The sequence below is a fragment of the Melanotaenia boesemani genome, chromosome 10, assembly GCF_017639745.1.
Source record: "Melanotaenia boesemani isolate fMelBoe1 chromosome 10, fMelBoe1.pri, whole genome shotgun sequence".
NCBI lineage: Eukaryota > Metazoa > Chordata > Actinopteri > Atheriniformes > Melanotaeniidae > Melanotaenia > Melanotaenia boesemani.
Genome location: NC_055691.1, coordinates 697,060 through 715,127, shown reverse-complemented (window position 1 = coordinate 715,127; position 18,068 = coordinate 697,060). Strand labels below are relative to the sequence as shown.

Here is an 18,068-nt window from a genome sequence, read left to right as displayed (position 1 = left end):
TTAGAAACACTTATTTGTTGATAAATTGTTGATCCAATAGTAATATGTGTCCTCGACTTAATTATCTTGTTCTCAAAAATTAGACGATGGACGGCGTACACAAGTAAGTTGCGGTAAAACAAGAATTCAATAAATTTGTCCCTCAAGTTTTGATGTGATCTTTGCTTTTAATGCCAAATAATTGTGTTTTGGTTAAAAATTCTTTATAGTCCCCCCTTTTTCAAAAAGTTGTTGCTTTAATGTTTCCTCCTTTCTGACTTTTTGTCGTTTTAATTTCTCGACTTCCTGTTCCTTCTTAAACTCTCAATGCTCGTCATTTTGTTTTGTGGCATTTTAGATTTCATGAACATTTTCTGTGCAATGGTTTTGTCTTTGTAAGAGTTTTATAAAATGGTGTCATTGTACAAATAAAGTTTTTAGATGGTTTTATTTCTGATGATGAAATGTGATGTATATTTGCTCTTTTGGTTTGTTTTTAAGTAAAATCTGATCATCTAAACATGGTCTTTTCTTTGAAGCACGGCTCTGTGGATTAGATTGGCTATTATTTAAATGGACAGATACATTTTTCTTTTTTTAAAACAAGTTTATTAGATAGTGAAACCTAATACTCACACTTGACAAATCAACATTTTAAGACTTGTTAACACTTGGAGACCTGTGCTTATTACAAGGTCTTTTTGAATACTTTTGGATAGTAAAGAGAGACGTGTGGTTATCAGCATATGTGTGAATGTGTATTTCAAGATGAAAGTAAATGTCTCTTTGGAATGATGTATTTATAAACCTCTATCAGGTCAGAGTGCAATATTTACCATCTCTACAAAGGTCGACTGATAAAGTGAAGCAGAACAAGACAGCTGAGACGTGGCTGATAGCTCAGTTGGCATAAGACCTGATTTCAAGGCCCACAGGAGACGAATATGAACATACTTGGGTCCTTAGACAAAACCCTTAACACCTAACGCCTAACCACCTTCAGATCTAAGTCGCTTTGGAGAAAAACATCTGCTAAATGATTGTAGAATAGAATAAAATGGATGAGGACTCCAAAACGACCATTATGGCACCATTTGTTCTTAAAGTCACCCAGTTGAGGGACCTCAGTTTAAATTAGCTGATTCTTGACTCCATTTGATTAAATATGAAGCATATGTCAATAAATGAACAACCTTTGACCTCTCATTCTGTTCTTTTTATAGGTTTAATGTAGATGTTAAAGTTCAGGTTGACCCCTCAAAGACAGTCGGTGCTTTCTGTGCGTTTGAAAGTGAGCCAGAGCTTCAGTACAAACCAACTGCACTAATAAGCAGTTTCTTCCCATAGATTTCTTTACATTTGGCTGCTTATCATTCCCTTCCTTCTAATCCTTCTCCCTGTCCTGCTCACTGAGCAATGACCCCGTACCATGATGCTGCCACCAGCATGTTTAACTGTAGCACCACCAGCTGCTTTGTGCCTGACTAATTGAGAGCTGTTGAGATATCATCCATCTAGTGCAGGGATACTGAATTCGGTCCCACAAAGGCCACAATCCTGCGGGATTTCGATGTCTTCCTGCTCCAACACACCTGATTAAAGTGAATGAGTCCTTGTGCAGAATGCGTCATGGGTTGTTGGAACCTTTGAATTGGAGTCAGGTTGAAAACCTGCTGCAGACCTTGTGGGACCAGTTTGAGTGGCCCTGTTCTAGCAACTAGGAGGTTTATGCTCACCTTCCTTATTAGCTATTAAGACTTTTCATGGTCAGTTTGCATGTTTTCTAAAGTTCTGGTGGTTCAATCATTCCATTTCACTATGAGGTCAGTCAAAACTTAAGAGATTGTCAGTGTCTGAGCTTTTTTTTTATCTAGTGGAGCTAGTCAAGTTCTGGACTTGTCAAAGAAATCAGGGTACACCTGGCCTCAATTTGAAACTATAAAAATGTAAATTAACTTTATTTGTACACTTTAATGTTAGCTGAGAGCACTTAATACTTCATTGCACATTCACCACCTTACACAGTACTTTAATTTTATATGAAAGGTGCCGTGTTTAAATCAAAGATCAATGACAGTCAAACATCATTAACTATATCACTTTACTAAAACAGCTGTTTTTATTTTCTTAGCATAAGCAAATTTATATCTACTTTTGTGGATCCACATACATAGCTGCCAAATTTGTGCCAGTATTTTTACTATGGTGTCTCTGAATGGACAAATAAATCTGTGTGGCGTAAGAACCCTCAGAACGTTAAGACTGCAGTTCCTGCTTTGCTTGATAGGTGCTAGAGCACCGTTTGGAATAATTAATGTCTTAAAAGGCACATAGAAAAGGACAATAAAGAATTCTGAAGTAGTTACCTGAAGTTCAGTCATCACTGCTCCTGAGGCGACTGGATCCACTCACAGACGAAAGCATGTACATCACAGACACTTTTATCCAAAGTGACTTACCGTGGTCAGGCAGTACAGCTAGAAGGTGTTTTTAATCATCACCTGTGGGACTCAAACTCTGGTCTCCTGCATGGGAAACAGATGCTCTACTAACTGTAGCTGTATGTTTGTTTGGAAGAATGTTGTGGTTCTCCTTGTAGTGTAGAGGAGGACCTCTACACGTGACGTCAGCTGTTAGCCACAGATCAGCTGTAGGCCAAAACAAAGCAGCTAATGGCTGTATCCTTGGAAGCAAACTTTCCCTCTGAAGAAGACATAAAAGTAAAGAAAGCTAACAAGAAAATACTGACCTTTCGGGGGACATTAGGAGCCTCTCTGGTGAATTAAAAACCATAGATGCCCTTCTTTCCAAGTACATGAGTGTGGCTTCTGAACAACCTCCCTGTGCTTGGCCTTTCTTTGCCCATCTTTACCACTAGATGTCAGTCGTGTTAAGGAACTGTTTCCTGTAAGTGCTTCTGTGCACTTTGTCTTACACTTTTTATACACTTTCAGGGAGGGAATGCCACCAGTCTTCCAGTTGGCAGATGACTGCCCTTCATGAGCTACAGGGGTTCTTTTGACATAAATGATCCTGATAACGTGTTAACACAATCTTGCTTTAAATTCTTTAGAAAAAATGATCCTAGGTAGCAGAAGTGAATGTAACGTTAGATTCTTGAACCACACTCCATTCCAGCTGCTGGTGGAAATGTACCACTATGTTGTTTACCGATGACTATAGAGATTAGGAATATGTCATCCTGTACTTCCTTATGACCCCAATAACCCGGAGACTATGCTTCACAACACCTGTCAGCAAGGTTGCAAATGCCCATCTCCAGCAAATAGATGTTAACTGCAGAGTCAGTAACAATGAAGGCCATAGAAACACTGTCTTCTCATCACCAGGGCCCTTGTTACGCTGAAGCACAGAGTACAATGCACAGCATTCAGGTATCTATCATCCTGGAACATCGACTTACTTTATGGCTATTTATGACTCATCTAATCAGCAGGGCAGGTCCCTCCCAGCTGCAGCCAGGTTGTGCTCACATTACTCACTCAGTGTTAACACCGTCACACCCAGCTTAGTCATGAGGCCGTCTTACCGAAGCGGAAGTGGTAGGTTTGTATGAAGAATGTTCGGTCCACTATTTTTTCAAATGACCTGAATGGGTAAAGTTTTTTAACACTTCATTTACAATCTACACAAAATTAAGCCCTTTCCTTTTCCAAATCATAACTGCTTTCATATTTTTCAGAACAAAGTATTTAATTCAGCATCTTTAGTCTCTCAGTCCATATTGTTCCATAAACTGATTCCATATAAAGAAACACGTCACTCCAACATCCTTTTTAATTATAATGGCTTTGGCCTTTTCTTTTTTGGATATTGATTGTTAAACATTCCTACGAGCTTTATACATTACCATCAGGAATCTGGAATAATCTTTGTTTTATTTGTTCTCCATATTTGATTTAAATAAATTAGCTTTAAATTTAAACACAAATAAATTTCAAATTTTTGGAAATCGTGCCGTCAACGTGGACAGAAAATGAATAATAAACGACACTAATGTAGAACGAGTGAATGAAGTCAAATTTCTTAGAATAATTATACAAAATAAACTTAGCTGGTAACCTCATATAAACCATATTAAAGCAAAGACCTAGCAATTATTTCTAAAGTCAGAGTGTTTTTAAATGAAAAGAATTAATATCTTTTGTATTGTTCTTTGGTCCTCCCCTACATGACCGGTGGCTAAGAGGTGTGGGGAAATACATATAAAACTAATCTGTATGGTTCAAAAAAGAGCGATCAGAATAGTTCATAAAGTGGCCCACCGAGAGCCCACAAACCAGCTTTTTATTCACCTGAACGCTTTAAAACTGAAGGACATGGTCGACTTTAAAACGTCTCAATTTATGTATAAAATTAAGAATAATTTTTTTTTTTGCTATTTTAGTTTTTATATCATTAATATTAATATGTGGCTTCCATGATATAAAAACTTGATTTCTCTGACTCTGTCAGTTCTAACGCCTTCAATATCTGGTGAAACTTTGATGTTTTACACCTCTATGAGTACAGACCCAACATTAACCTCTCAAAACCTGAGATCCCCCAACTGGAAGACTTTGAGATCAGAGGGCTAAAGACCTGGAACTTTCTGTACGAAAATCCATCTGATTTTGTTCTGCGTGACTTTATCAGAGTTGATAATGTGACATATTTTCATATGTCAGTATGAAAATGTTCATATTGTACTTCCAGCCATAGCTGCATCCTTCTGAAGGGATTTTCATCCTGAACGTGTCTTTTTTGTGCCTGTTCTTGTTAATTCATGCATGAAAGGCTCGAATGGCGTCTCCAGTGTGAAAAAGGAAAAAGTGAACTGTAAACTGGTCAGTAACTGATATCAACTGAGTTACTTGTTAGTTTATTTTAATTATTACTATTACAGTATACAATTTTTAATCACATTATTCTGAAGTTTAATTACTTAATTTCACAACTTTTCTGTTTTTGCTTGATCCAGGTGTCAACATGAGCACAATAATTCTTTCCGAGCAGCACATAATAAACGTTGAGATACCTTTGAGTTATTTAATAATAAGGTCAGAGTTCTGACAACTTCTGTCATTATGTTTTATAATCTTTCGTATCACAAGGCTTCCTGATTTTACCCCATGTACTTTGTCTCTGAAAGGTTTTTCATCTATCCAGCACCAGGCAACCAAAACAACAAGTTGATAATAAACTTATATTCCAGCAATTCGTGAGGATTAGATCTCCGTTTTCCAAAGGGAACTCCTCTTTTCAGAGTTCAACCATGTTTACTGGCAATTCTACTCCTAAAATGTAAACAAAATATTAAATTTAACTTAACTTCTACTTCATTTAACTCAGAGCCTCACGTCTCTCACATGAGCAAAATTCCAGATTATACAGCTACAGTTACATAACATATAACTGCATAGATAACATATTTACATAAAGGTTGAAACAGTTTTGCATCCTTAAAATCTAAATCTGCACGTTTTTAGGTTAAATAATTCAGATTCAAAACTGATTTTTAAAATAAATCTTTCATCAAGCGGCTTTCAATGTCAGTACGGCTGTTAACTGCTGCTAAATCCATTTAGATTTCATCACAGCTGGTTTCTGTTACACCCTCATCTTTGGCTCGTCTTACAGATCAATGTTCAGGTCTTTATCACTGTCCGAGTCCTCTGCTGGATCCCCAATCCTCACACCAATTCCACTGTCCAGATCTGGGTCAGCAAAGAAGACTTTAGAGGACTTTTTCTTTGGATTGTCATCTTCATCATCTTCTCTGCCGCTGGATGACGGCTCTTCCTCATCACTTTCATCCTCTCTGCTGTCTGGGATGATGACCACCTCCTCCTTTGAATTTGGGTCAATGTCCTCCTTAAACCAAACAGATTTGTATCCCTCCTCCACGCGCCTCTCCTTGGTCAGGATCGGCTTCACCTCTTTCTCGTTGTCAACCTTGTCTGAGCTGGTGTCGCTGGTGTTATCAGGCAGCAGAGCGTGCAGTGGGGCAGAAGACATCTGGATGGCCTCTTTGGGGGGTAGGTCCCAGGCTGACTTTGGTGGCACTTCAGCAGCCTTTACAGTCGGACCACCTGAGCCAACGCTGTCGCTGTCCTCATCTCTCTGGAAGGCATCATTGGTATACTGGACTCCCTCCTTCTGACTGCCTGAGCCTTGACCCAGCTGTGGAAGAAAAATAGGTTTTAACCCTTAAAACTCCGAGCCAGTACTTTGTAAAAATAACTCACATACATATTTACACTTTTCCCTCCTGGTGTCCTTTGCTTTTTACAGTTATACTACTATTTACTTACTATCCTCACAAACCCAACTCCAACGCAACATTTTTTGCATCACTGTGCATCAAAACTGTCATCTTGGCTTTATTCCAGACATAGAGCACTATTATTTCGTTCTTTTCAGACTAAAATTTAAATTTCTGCTCACTTGTTGACTTTGGCTGCTGCTTATAAGACATTACTGTCAATTTAGGCTCTCTGATTGGTAGAAAGTTTGGCAGAAGGTGGCTTATCATAATTTCTGGGTCAAAATAGAGGTCTCTTACAACATGTTAGTGAAACTATTTTTTTTTATTACAAAATCTCTTTGTTGGAAGGTAACGCTTGCAGTGTCAGTTTTGTAGTGACAGCTACAGGTGAAGTCACTTATAGATGTCTCCCTACATTGCTGACGCTGGCAATAATGTAGGGACAAATATAAGACAGCTGAATCCCAGATCCAGGAGGACCAATGTCATTCACTCGACTGTAAAACCGCAGACCATATCTTTACCCTTGCAGAGTCACTGAGGTGAACGTCAGAAATGGGATAAATAATGGCATTATCATGGCTCACTCACCATAATAAACTCACCATAATAAACACTGTATTTTGCAGATGGATTGTAGATTTACTGAATAGGATATAAATACCTAGAAAAACTTGTACAATTTGCCTAAAGGGTAAGCTTCACAAGCAGCTAAAATCAGCTGACTGTGAATAGTTTGACAGAGATCATTCTGGATGATTTTAGCTTCTCTGCGCTAAGTATTTTTTAAGCATTTGAACTTACAGAGCTTCGGAATATGCTGGCTTCATTGACCTTCCCCCAGTCTGCTTTACTCTTCTTCATGCGATGAACAAGCACACCGATGACCACCAGGCAAATGAACAGAAGGACACCCAGGGTTGCACCAAGTGCTGCCATGTCCACTGCTCCATATTCACCCGATGGTGGGATTACTGCAGGAACAAGACATACATAGACGTTACAAAAAATACAAAAATGAAATTTATTGAACGTTAGATTTGACTTCAATCTAAAGTATTTAGCTAAATGTTATTAACTGGAATGATATTACATAGGAATAACTCACAAACAGTAGCCATGTTTACATTTTACAAAATTTCAGGTTACAATTCCTATCAGACCAGTTCAGTTTACTTTGGCCCTAAAAAGTTCATCTGAGTATGATGTTTGTCAACATGCATCAGATGTTTAAACAGAAAAATTCCTGCTGACATGTCCAGAACAGTCTGCTTTTACAGCCGTAGAAGAAGAAACGTTGATTTCGGGTGTAAACAAACGCTACTGTGTGCACGTATTTATTGACGCCTTACTGGTTTCAGTTTCTCCCCCCTCAGTAGTTTAAATTTGTTTTAAAATCACAAGCAAGGTATTTGTATCATATACTGATCAGTTGTGTTTTGGTCCCGCCATGTCTTCATTAGCTGTAACGTAAAGTGTGGGACTGTGTTACGTTGACGAGTGGCTGACATAGTAAGCGTTCACATTAACGATAATTCCTATCCAAATTTTGGAATGTGTTTTCATGCAAGATGGCATAACCCATCTGTCTTGATTGGAATAAGATTTTAATCTCAATCAAAATCTTCTTTTTAGTATGTTTGTGGACATAATAGCAAAGAAAATGCCATCTACTGTCACCGTTTTACAAAACAGAGTGCTCTGTGTGGTTGCTTTGTTTTTTCTTTGTTGTTCTGCAAGACTATTCAAAGATGGTCATTTTATGAAAAATTAGACATCAACTTCTTTTCTTGTTTTGTTTGTGTTTTTTCACCTCAAGGGGCTCCTCCAGAGGCCATTTGGGATTTTTAATTTTCTTTGTTTAAGGTGTAGTGTTATACTTTACAGTGCTAGCTTAATCAGCTAATAATGCTAGTTTGCTTTCTTCTACTGGGTATAATTTCGTTCGATAAAGTTCCTTTAGATAACCACCTGGGTGAGATGTGGAAGTTCCTTCAGAGGGAAAAGTGGGATTAGTTGTTGGAAAAGGGCCTTCGGTGGACATACTGGAAGTACTGCTGGGGCTGATGGTGGACTCCTCTACGGAGGACGTACTCATAAAGTCTGTAGTGCTCAGAGGTAAACTGGTGGTGGAGAGACCTGGGAGGAGAGGACACTTTGAAGCATGTTGACATTACTTCATGTTACTTTTTGCAGGTGCCTCATTCTGCAGTCACTCCATCACTTGATGGTGTTTCATTTTCTTCAAACAGGCCATGGGTCCAGTATATTTGACTTGAGCTGTAGCTGGTATTAAGAGCTGTGCCACTTACAACTGATGCCGTTTTTTACACCAAAATTTGCATGTTTGGAGTAAGCATTGAAACATGGGAGGATCTACTATATATGACCCAATTCATTTCCTATTGTCAGTTGTAGTGTGCCTACACTCAGTGTTTAAAAGGCTCCAAAGTGTAGAACTAGTCTAGTACCCAGCTGTCAGCTGTCCTGCTGACTGGCAAAATTGATCAGTCTTATGTTTTGTGAGAAAGTTGTCAGTCTCAGAGCCTCCACATGAGCCAATGTTGGCAAACGTGTTTCTGTGAGGAAAATGTGAGCTGTGCGTGTGCTTGCTGGCCAGAGTGCAGCACTCCCAGTGAAAGGTAATACGTGGACCCAGATTTTGTGTTCCCATTAGTGCTGATTGACCTTTCAAATAAATACCTAAAACCACTGCAGAGCCATATGACATGTCACTAAATGTCACTTCCACATTTTCCCATTACTCTAAAAAAGCCATGTTAGTTTTATTTATTTAATTTTCATTGAAAAATCAACGTTAGGCCTTTGATCACATGGAAATGAACAGTCTTATAGTTTGTGACATCAAAGCAGACCAACCACAGGACTAGGGGCACATTCATGCTGACACTGTTTGGTCCGTGTTAAAGGAACTAGTCCGGTTTGTTTGGAGCAGTCTACACACTGGTTCACTTGAAAACCAGGGGTCTTGGTTCGCTTGCAGTGTGAAAACCCGAGAGGTTAGGGTTAGGAGTAATATTCCTTGGTCAGGAAGTAAAGAGACAAATAGGAAGATACATATAAAGATAACACGGGATGGGGTTGATAAAAAAGGGCTCAGCGATGTTAGGGTTAGGGGTTAAATCCCTGATACGATGGACCAAGTAGTGGGCGTGAAGTAGAGCAGGTATTAACGCTGCATGTCGGAAAGCTCACTGCCTCTCCTGATGCCCATACTGGACAGATTTTTGTGAAAGCTGCATTAGGTTTGAACGCTAAAGTAAAAATGGAAATCCCAATACTGCATACATTTATTTTTGTTCCATTGCTTACTGAACAAGTTGTTTTTGGTCCTGGCCAATCAATGTGCCAGATTTCCTTCTATATTTCTTGCTCAGTTGTTGTTTTGGGTAATATCGCCCCAAGGAAGCAGTTGTAACTGCAGGATGTTGTTCATACATTTTGGTCCAAGTATGAAAGAAAAACAAGCCAAAGGAGCATCAGAAATTTTTGGGAATCCCAGCCCAATCAAACCGAGTCCGCTGAATTATCTTGGTGTGAATGCGCCCTAACTGACCATAACCAAACTAAACCCAACTATCAGGAAGGAGTTATTTTCATGAAAATGAAGATTTAAGTGGATTTTTCATTTCAACCAGCAGCAAGCTTCTCGATCAGTCAGGTGTTTTTGTTTGTATTTGATTGCCATGCAGTGAAAGTCATGCAACCCAACTCTGCAGGACAAATGCAGCGCTAAGCCACAGGAAAACGACACAAACGTTATTTTTCCTACCGGATTTCACCTCCACTAGAAGCTGTGCTGTAGCTGTTTCATCGTTAGTTACGTCTTTTGCCAAAACCTGTAAATTAAAGATGGACCTGAGTGTCTGGTAAAAAAAGACCAGTCAAACCATTTTTTAATTTGAACAATTTTCAAACTCACTTGCAGGGTTAACGTTGCATCTGGAAGATCCTTAGTCATGAATAAGAAGCCACCAATGATGGAGAAATCGCTGTTTCCATCAACCGAGTAAACAATGTGGGGATTTAAACCCTGTTTGAACACATTTGAAAAGGTTAGTGTTGAAAAGGTTAAAAAAAAACTTTATCTGTCACCAGACTGAACTCACACAGTGTGTTAAAGCTGCATTGTGTTTAACCTGAAATATGTTATTAAAAAGGATGCTGTGAGCTTCTGACAATGTCTGGTTTGATGTACAGTCATGGACAAAATTGTTGGTACCCTTCGGTTAATGAAAGAAAATATCACAATGGTCACAGAAATAACTTGAATCTGACAAAAGTAATAATAAATAAAAATTCTATGAAATTTAACCAATGAAAATCAGGCACTGCTTTTCAACCATGTTTCAACAGAATTATTTAAAAAAATAAACTCATGAAACAGGCCTGGACAAAAATGATGGTACCCTTAACTTAATATTTTGTTGCACAACCTTTTGAGGCAATCACTGCAATCAAACAATTCCTGTAACTGTCAGTGAGACTTCTGCACCTCTCAGCAGGTATTTTGGTCCACTCCTCATAAGCAAACTGCTCCAGTTGTCTCAGGTTTGAAGGAGCCTTTTCCAGACGGCATGTTTCAGCTCCTCCCAAAGATGCTCAATACGATTTAGGTCAGGGCTCATAGAAGGCCACTTTAGAATAGTCCAATGTTTCGTTCTTAGCCATTCTTGGGTGTTTTAGCTGTGTTTTGGGTCATTGTCCTGTTGCAAGACCCATAACCTGCGACTGAGACCAAGCTTTCTGACACTGGCCAGCACATTTCTCTCTAGAATCTCTTGATAGTCTTGAGATTTCATTGTGCCGGCACAGATTCAAGACACCCTGTGCCAGATGCAGCAAAGCAGCCCCAGAACATAACAGAGCCTCCTCCATGTTTCAAAGTAGGGACGGTGTTCTTTTCTTCATATGCTTCATTTTTCCATCTGTAAACATAGAGCTGATGAGCCTTGGCAAAAAGTCCCATTTTTGTCTCATCTGTCCATAGGACATTCTCCCAGAAGCTTTGTGGCTTGTCAACATGTAGTTTGGCTTTTTTATGATTTGTTTTCAACAATGGTTCCTCCTTGGTCGTCTCCCATTAAGTCCACTTTGGCTCAAACGACGACGGATGGTGCGATCTGACACTGATGTTCCTTGAGCTTGAAGTTTACCTTTAATCTCTTTAGAAGTTTTTCTGGGCTCTATTGTTACCGTTCGTATTATCCGTCTGTTTGATTTGTCATCAGTTTTCCTCCTGCGGCCACGTCCAGGGAGGTTGGCTACAGTCCCATGGATCTTAAATTTCTGAATAATATGTGCAACTGTAGTCACAGGAACATCAAGCTGCTTGGAGATGTTCTTATAGCCTTTACCTTTAACATGCTTGTCTATAATTTTCTTTCTAATCTCCTGAGACAACTCTTTCCTTTGCTTCCTCTGGTCCATATTGAGTGTGGTACACACCATGTCACCAAACAGCACAGTGACTACCTGTAGCTTATATATAGGCCCATTGACTGGTTACAAGATCGTACACACCTGTAATGCTAATTAGTGGACACACCTTGGATTAACACGTCCCTTTGGTCACATTATTTTCAGTCTTTTGTAGGGGTACCATCATTTTTGTCCAGGCCTGTTTCATGAGTTTATTTTTTTAAATAATTCTGTTGAAACATGGTTGAAAAGCAATGTCTGACTTTCATTGGTTAAATTTCATAGAATTTTTATTTATTATTACTTTTGTCAGATTCAAGTTATTTCTGTGACCATTGTGATATTTTCTTTCATTAACCGAAGGGTACCAACAATTTTGTCCATGACTGTAATGTCGGCAAACTGCAGCGTTGCTGGCTGTTACTGATTTTAATGTTTTACTGAGTAGCTGTTTTATTGTTCAGCACTTTGGGCAACTGGAGTTGTAGGAAACGTATTGTTGAAATGAACTTGAACTAATCCTCAACATATACCAGAGTTTTGATTTTTCATGTTATGATGTATTCTGGAAGTTCTGTTTCATTGCTTTTCCAGCTCTAACAAAAACTTTTCACTCAAAGAAGTTTATATGATTTTACCTCAGTGGCAGTGTAGTCATCATCTGTGGCCAGAATCTGTAAAGACTCTTCTGTGTTCTTTAGGTCCTTCGCCATAGAGCCCACTGAAGTGATGAGTGCTTCATACCGAGGCCTCTGAAACTTTGGTGGGTGAAGGCTTTTTACCTGTACGCTGATCGTAACAGTGCTGGTTGCAAATTGATGACTGCTGAACTTCTGGGAAGCCTGGGTGAGAAAAACATTCCAGGTGATACATTTATAATATATATATATATGTATATATATACACCATCTCTTTGTTGGAAGGTAAGGCTGGTAGTATCAGCTTTACTTCAGCTACAAGTGAAGTCACTTATAGATGTCTCCCTATGTTGCTGACACTGGCAATAAATGGTAAATGGTCTGTTCTTGCTTTACAATATACATCACATCTGCCCATTCACACACATTCACACACACTGATCCTAAAAGTACAACCTCACTTCAGATTGCTCCAGCTCAACATAAAAATAGTTTTTGTGACGCACCAAAGAACATTATCTTATACTTTACCAGGGTTGTCAGACTGATTGGCCCCAGTACATCTGTTGGTCTCAGCATGGTGATGTTCCCAGTGTTTGGGTTGATCCCAAACAGACCATCTTCATTTCCTAAAACAGAGGTGGACTGAGTTGCTTCTACCTGCCCACATGTTGGTGTCAAATTGGAAAACCAGCTACAACCATAATTTAAACTGCTTACCTCTTAAGAATGAATATGTTATCTCCTCATTTATTCCAGAGTCTCCATCAACGGCATATAGAGGCCCTGGTTTTAAAGGTAACACTCCAGTCTGACGAGGGAAAACAAATATATCTTTACAAAAGGGATTTCGTAAGGTTGTTTTAAGGCCCAAGTCTTTTTTTTAAAACTGTTAATATCAAGTCATTAAACAGCATGTCATACCTTTTTACTACTGACGGAACTAAAGGGGGATGTACACTACCGTTCAAACTTTTGGGGTCACTTTGCCATGGGATTCAATAGGGAAGTGACCCCAAACTTTTGAACGGTAGTGTATCTGATCATTTTTGTAATTTGAGATGGGCATTTATAACAGAATTATTCTAACCATGCATGGCTGGAAAGATCAACCAAAAACCTCCAGACTTTCAGTCACCAAGCTCTGGTAGGTCGTCTTACCACAGTGGAAGTGACCCACCTCTTGTTCATTTAAGTTCACGCTGCCGGTGTAGCCAGCGTTCTCACAAATTACAACTCCACCGATATCATAAGTGTTACAGGGCTGGAACCATGGTGGTCTGTTATCCCCATCTAAGATAGTAATCATTATGGTTGTGGTCGCGGTGAATGAGGGCCCACTCGGTATTGAATCCAATGGTGTGTCCTAAAACACAACATTTGAGAGAACATATTGAACTTATGGTCACAGTAATTTTTCTTTTTAAATTCCAAGTTGGAAGGAAAAAAAAATCAAGTGTAAATGATCAATGAGCAATACTCACTTGGGCTTCTAATTGGAGTTGGAACTCTTTGACTTTGTCATAGTCAAGGCGTGTGTTAACAAGGATTTCTGGAATAGTAGGGCCCTTAAGTCTAAAGTCATTCTGCAAAAATTAAAAATGAAGATGAAAAAGCTACCCAGATAATTGTCCTTAAAGATAGGAGTGTCTGGAATCTGAGTAAGAGCAAGCCTATAGACTGCTGGGAGGCAAAAAAAAAAAAGTGTGTGTGTATGTGTGTGTGTGTGCGTGCGTGCGTATATACATACACACGCACACACACATTGTCTTACAGATACAGATGTCAGTGTGTAGAAGAGCTGAGGAGGTGTGTCCAAGTCTGTGGCAGCAAAGCGGCCCACGGTTGTATCGACAGGAGACATCTGAAAGGGAAACGGAACAAAGCTTAGCCTGTTATACACGGAGTTATAACCAGGTCTGCACAAGTTAACCAGACACAAACAACTCAATGATGAACTGATATAGGCGTTTATTCAAGCCGTACCTCGTTGATGCTGACAGTGTACGGGTTCTGGTCGAAGACTGGAGGGTTATCATTCTCATTGTCCACCAGTACAACAATGTTGAGGCCCAACTGAAAGCAAAGAAACGTTAGTTTCTGATTACCTGTTTTCTACTCATTTTATTTGTTTTTTATTTCACTTTTATAGTGTGATGAAGGGGGTTTGAGTGGAACAGCTCTTTGTTAAGACTTTTGGGTGCCTGGGGAATTTTCTAACCTGCACATCCATAGCAGGAAGATCATTAAACAACACGACATAAGTTTCCAAACATAAATGTTTGCTTCTGTGCTTCTGACTCTTTTTGATGGCACATTGACATTCATTATGTACATCAGGGATCATTGACTCCGGTCTTTGATGGCCGATGTCCTGTTGAAACACACCTGATTTAAATTATTGGGTCATTAACTGACTTGTGCAGAACTTGACAACAAGCTGTTGGAGATCTATTTTTATTTGAATCTGATGTTGCAGTAGGGAAATTTCTAATAACTGCAGGACACTGGCCCTTGAGGACTGGAGCTGGTGATCCCAGATGGACATTCATAGAGTCATTGTTGCCCTTCACAACCTCTGATTGGTCGAAAGGTTAACATGAAGTGGCTTCATCATAATTTCTGGGTCAAAATAGAGGTCTCTTAACAACATAGTGGTGATATCTATCTTTTTTCACTGCAGAAATATGATAAATACTCATTGTGGATTTATCAAATACAGTCTCAGAATGAACACTAGATATTGCATTTGAATTTGGATTTGGAACCTCTTGGATGGGACATAAATGGTTGGAAAACCTCTGTAGAGCACCTAAAAGGTAAGCTATTGAACACAGTTTACCCCACAGAGTTACACACTACCATTCCTGAGACATTGTTTACAAAGCTCAGCAGCCTCGGTTATCTAGTAGTTTTAAGGGTTAAGGCTGTATGTTCCCATCAGGCCTACAAGAGAAATCTCCTCAAATACTTCATAGCACCTCTTCAAATATATGAGCAATCCTTAAGAATAACAACCATCATCTGAAGAATTTTTCAAGGACCTGTAAATGAAAGTTTTCTTGCACTCCACTTGTGTAGCCTCCCCAATTAACCTTTACCAACCCTGCATTGATTTATCCTGAGATGCATCTTGACTTTGGATAATCAAGACTTCAAGACACCAGTTAATCTCTGTGCAACTCATTAAACAAGAGCCTTTTGATAGCTTGCAAAATCTCCAACTAAAAATGTCTTTTACCTTCTCTCAAAGTTTTGTTTTTAAGTGTGTATAATAAACTCAGTCTTTAGATAATCTTTCTTAGGCATGGTTATAATTTAATCTATAAAAGGACTTCAGCCAAGTGCAATTGAGAACTTACACCAGGAAATAAGTCTTGAAACACTTGCAACCATTTCAAAGGACACACAGGCAACAAAAAACATTCCCAATACCTCAGCATGTTCAGGATCCTGCAGATGCTTTGCAAAACATTTTGTCTAACTCATCCATTCATTCATTCTTTGTACCACTTATTCCATTAAGGGTCACGGGGAAGCTGGAGCCTATCCCAGCATTAACAGGTGAGAGGCAGGTACACCTGGACAGGTCACCAGTCCATCGCAGGGCCAACACACAGGGGACAAACAACCACTAACACTCACTCCTAGGGAGAATTTAGAGCGACCAGTTAACCTAACATCATGTCTTTGGACGGTGGGAGGATGCCGGAGTACCCGGAGAGAACCCACACATACATGGGGAGAACATGCAAACTCCACAAGGTTCAAACTTCCCCCCAGCCGAGATTCAAACCAGTGACCTTCTTGCTGTGAGGCTACGGTGCTAACCACTGCACCACCGTGCAGCCCTCATCCATTCAGATGTTATTTAATCTTGAAATTCGGCATAATTAGGGGTGTGTCCTTCTGATTGACAGGTATCCAATATCTGTGGCAATAAGGGAGAGTGTAGCACAAATGCAGTTTTTAGCCAGCTAACAGCTTGCCTTAGCTTTGGCCCACCTACTTTCATTAGCCGGTTAGCTCACATTCGATCCGAGTTGGCTCAGTTAGCTCTTAGCTACAGGGAGCTTGGAGTTTGATAGATGTCAATATCCACCCCCACGCCCAGAGTCCCCCTCTCAGCTCCGCCATTTTGCCCATTTTTGCATTTTCTGGGAAAATCCTGCCTCTCACCTGCTATTTGCTGAGATAGGTTCCAGCTTCCCCGTGACCCTGAATTGGACTAAGTGGTAAAGAAAATTAATGAATGAATGAATGAGTTGGAATTCAACATGATTTCTCTGTTAAGAGAGAGTAGCTCAGGAGGATGGAGAAGGGGTGGCTGCCAAATGGAAAGTTGGTGGATTGATTCCACCACCTTTCCACTTGAGCAAGACAGTGAACCCTATGTTGCCTCCCAATGTGTCTATCGGGGTATGAATGTGTGTGAAATAGGAAAAAGCACTTAGTATATAACAGTAGAAGTGCTGTGTGGGTGAATGTGACATGCAGTGTTAAAGAGCTTTGAGGGGTCAACCTGACTAGAAAAGTGCTATATAAGTACAGCCCATTTACCAAGACAGTTTACCTGTGATCCTGTTGCTGTTTCTGTGCATATAATCTGGACCACATAACTTTTTACTGTCTGCAAAAGAAAAAGAACAAAAAGCAAGGTTATGCCACACTTTATGCTTTATAAGGCATTGAACCTTAAGGTACCATTAGTCATGAAAATACCTCATAGTCGAACACTATTGTGGCTATCAGCTGGTTACTTTCAATCCTGAATGGGTTGTCAGGGTTGTCCGACGGAGATTTAAATGCAAGAGTTACTCCTGCCTGGACATTGATTGTGGTCACAACATCATTAATCTTGTTGTTTTCTGGAATGTTTACAGGACTTGTTGCTGTACAGACTGTTGAAAGAGAAAATGTAGGTGTTACAACTGGCCTACATTAAAATACAAAGTCAGTTTTATTGTTGTGTCTTGAACAGAAATAACACTGCCTGGCCAACAAAAAGTTGCCCCCAAGAAAAAGTCCCCAAGATCCATCACCTTTAGCTTTGATTATGGCATACATTTGCTGTGGCACTGTTTTGATAAGCTTCTGCAATGTCACAGGATTTATTTCAATTCAGTGTTGCATTCATTTTTCACTATATAGTGGAAACATTTCCGTCCTGGTACTTTTGGGTCTCAGTGCAACATTTAACAGGTGGATCAGAACGTCTTACTAGACACCCTGAAAAACTGAGTAGGACTTGTTTTTGGCACCGTAATTAATTGTTTTGAGTCCTTTTTTAAAAAAGGGGTCTTGTATATGCCAGAACTTCCTTCATGCAAATGAAGACAAAACTGAAATAATATTTCTTGGAGGCAAGGAAGAAAAATTAAGAATCTGCACTCTGCTTCAAACAGCTAAGTTTAAAACTAACAACAAAGCCAGAAATCTGGGAGTTGTCATGGACTAGCATGGACAGTTACAGTCAGTTACAGCATCAGTTGGGGTTAAATGACTTGTTCCCAGCTGAAAGATAATTATGCAGTAAATATCCAATAGGATGCTTGTACCTGTTTGCTTATTTAAATCCAGGTGGTGACTCTATTACTAACATGAAAATGTTATTATTTTATTTTATTTTTTTCTTGCCCACGCTTGTACAATCATAAAATAAAATAAAAACACTTATGATATTCTGTGTATTTAATTTGCTATTTTAATGATGGGAACTTTCTGTGTTTACTCTCTGTTTA

General features: G+C 39.4%; 1 protein-coding gene across 2 annotated transcripts; it reads right to left on the bottom strand.

Moving 5' to 3' along the window:
• Positions 1–4,895: 4,895 nt before the first annotated feature.
• On the bottom strand, positions 4,896–17,298 carry cdhr5b (cadherin-related family member 5b). Of its 2 annotated transcripts, XM_041996209.1 has the most exons (14): positions 17,050–17,298; positions 16,901–16,957; positions 14,314–14,403; positions 14,102–14,191; positions 13,812–13,913; positions 13,508–13,693; positions 13,048–13,138; positions 12,859–12,956; positions 12,328–12,531; positions 10,191–10,301; positions 10,041–10,107; positions 8,219–8,386; positions 7,052–7,221; positions 4,896–6,162 (listed from the first exon to the last, which is right to left on the bottom strand). In XM_041996209.1, exons 4-14 carry the CDS (start codon positions 14,189–14,191, stop codon positions 5,614–5,616), a joined length of 1,836 nt encoding a protein of 611 aa, XP_041852143.1. In that variant the 5' UTR covers positions 14,314–14,403; positions 16,901–16,957; positions 17,050–17,298; the 3' UTR covers positions 4,896–5,613. The 2 variants fall into 2 exon arrangements, with proteins under 2 accessions (XP_041852143.1, XP_041852144.1); XM_041996210.1 differs by lacking the exon at positions 8,219–8,386.
• Between the last annotated feature and the right edge of the window lie 770 nt (positions 17,299–18,068).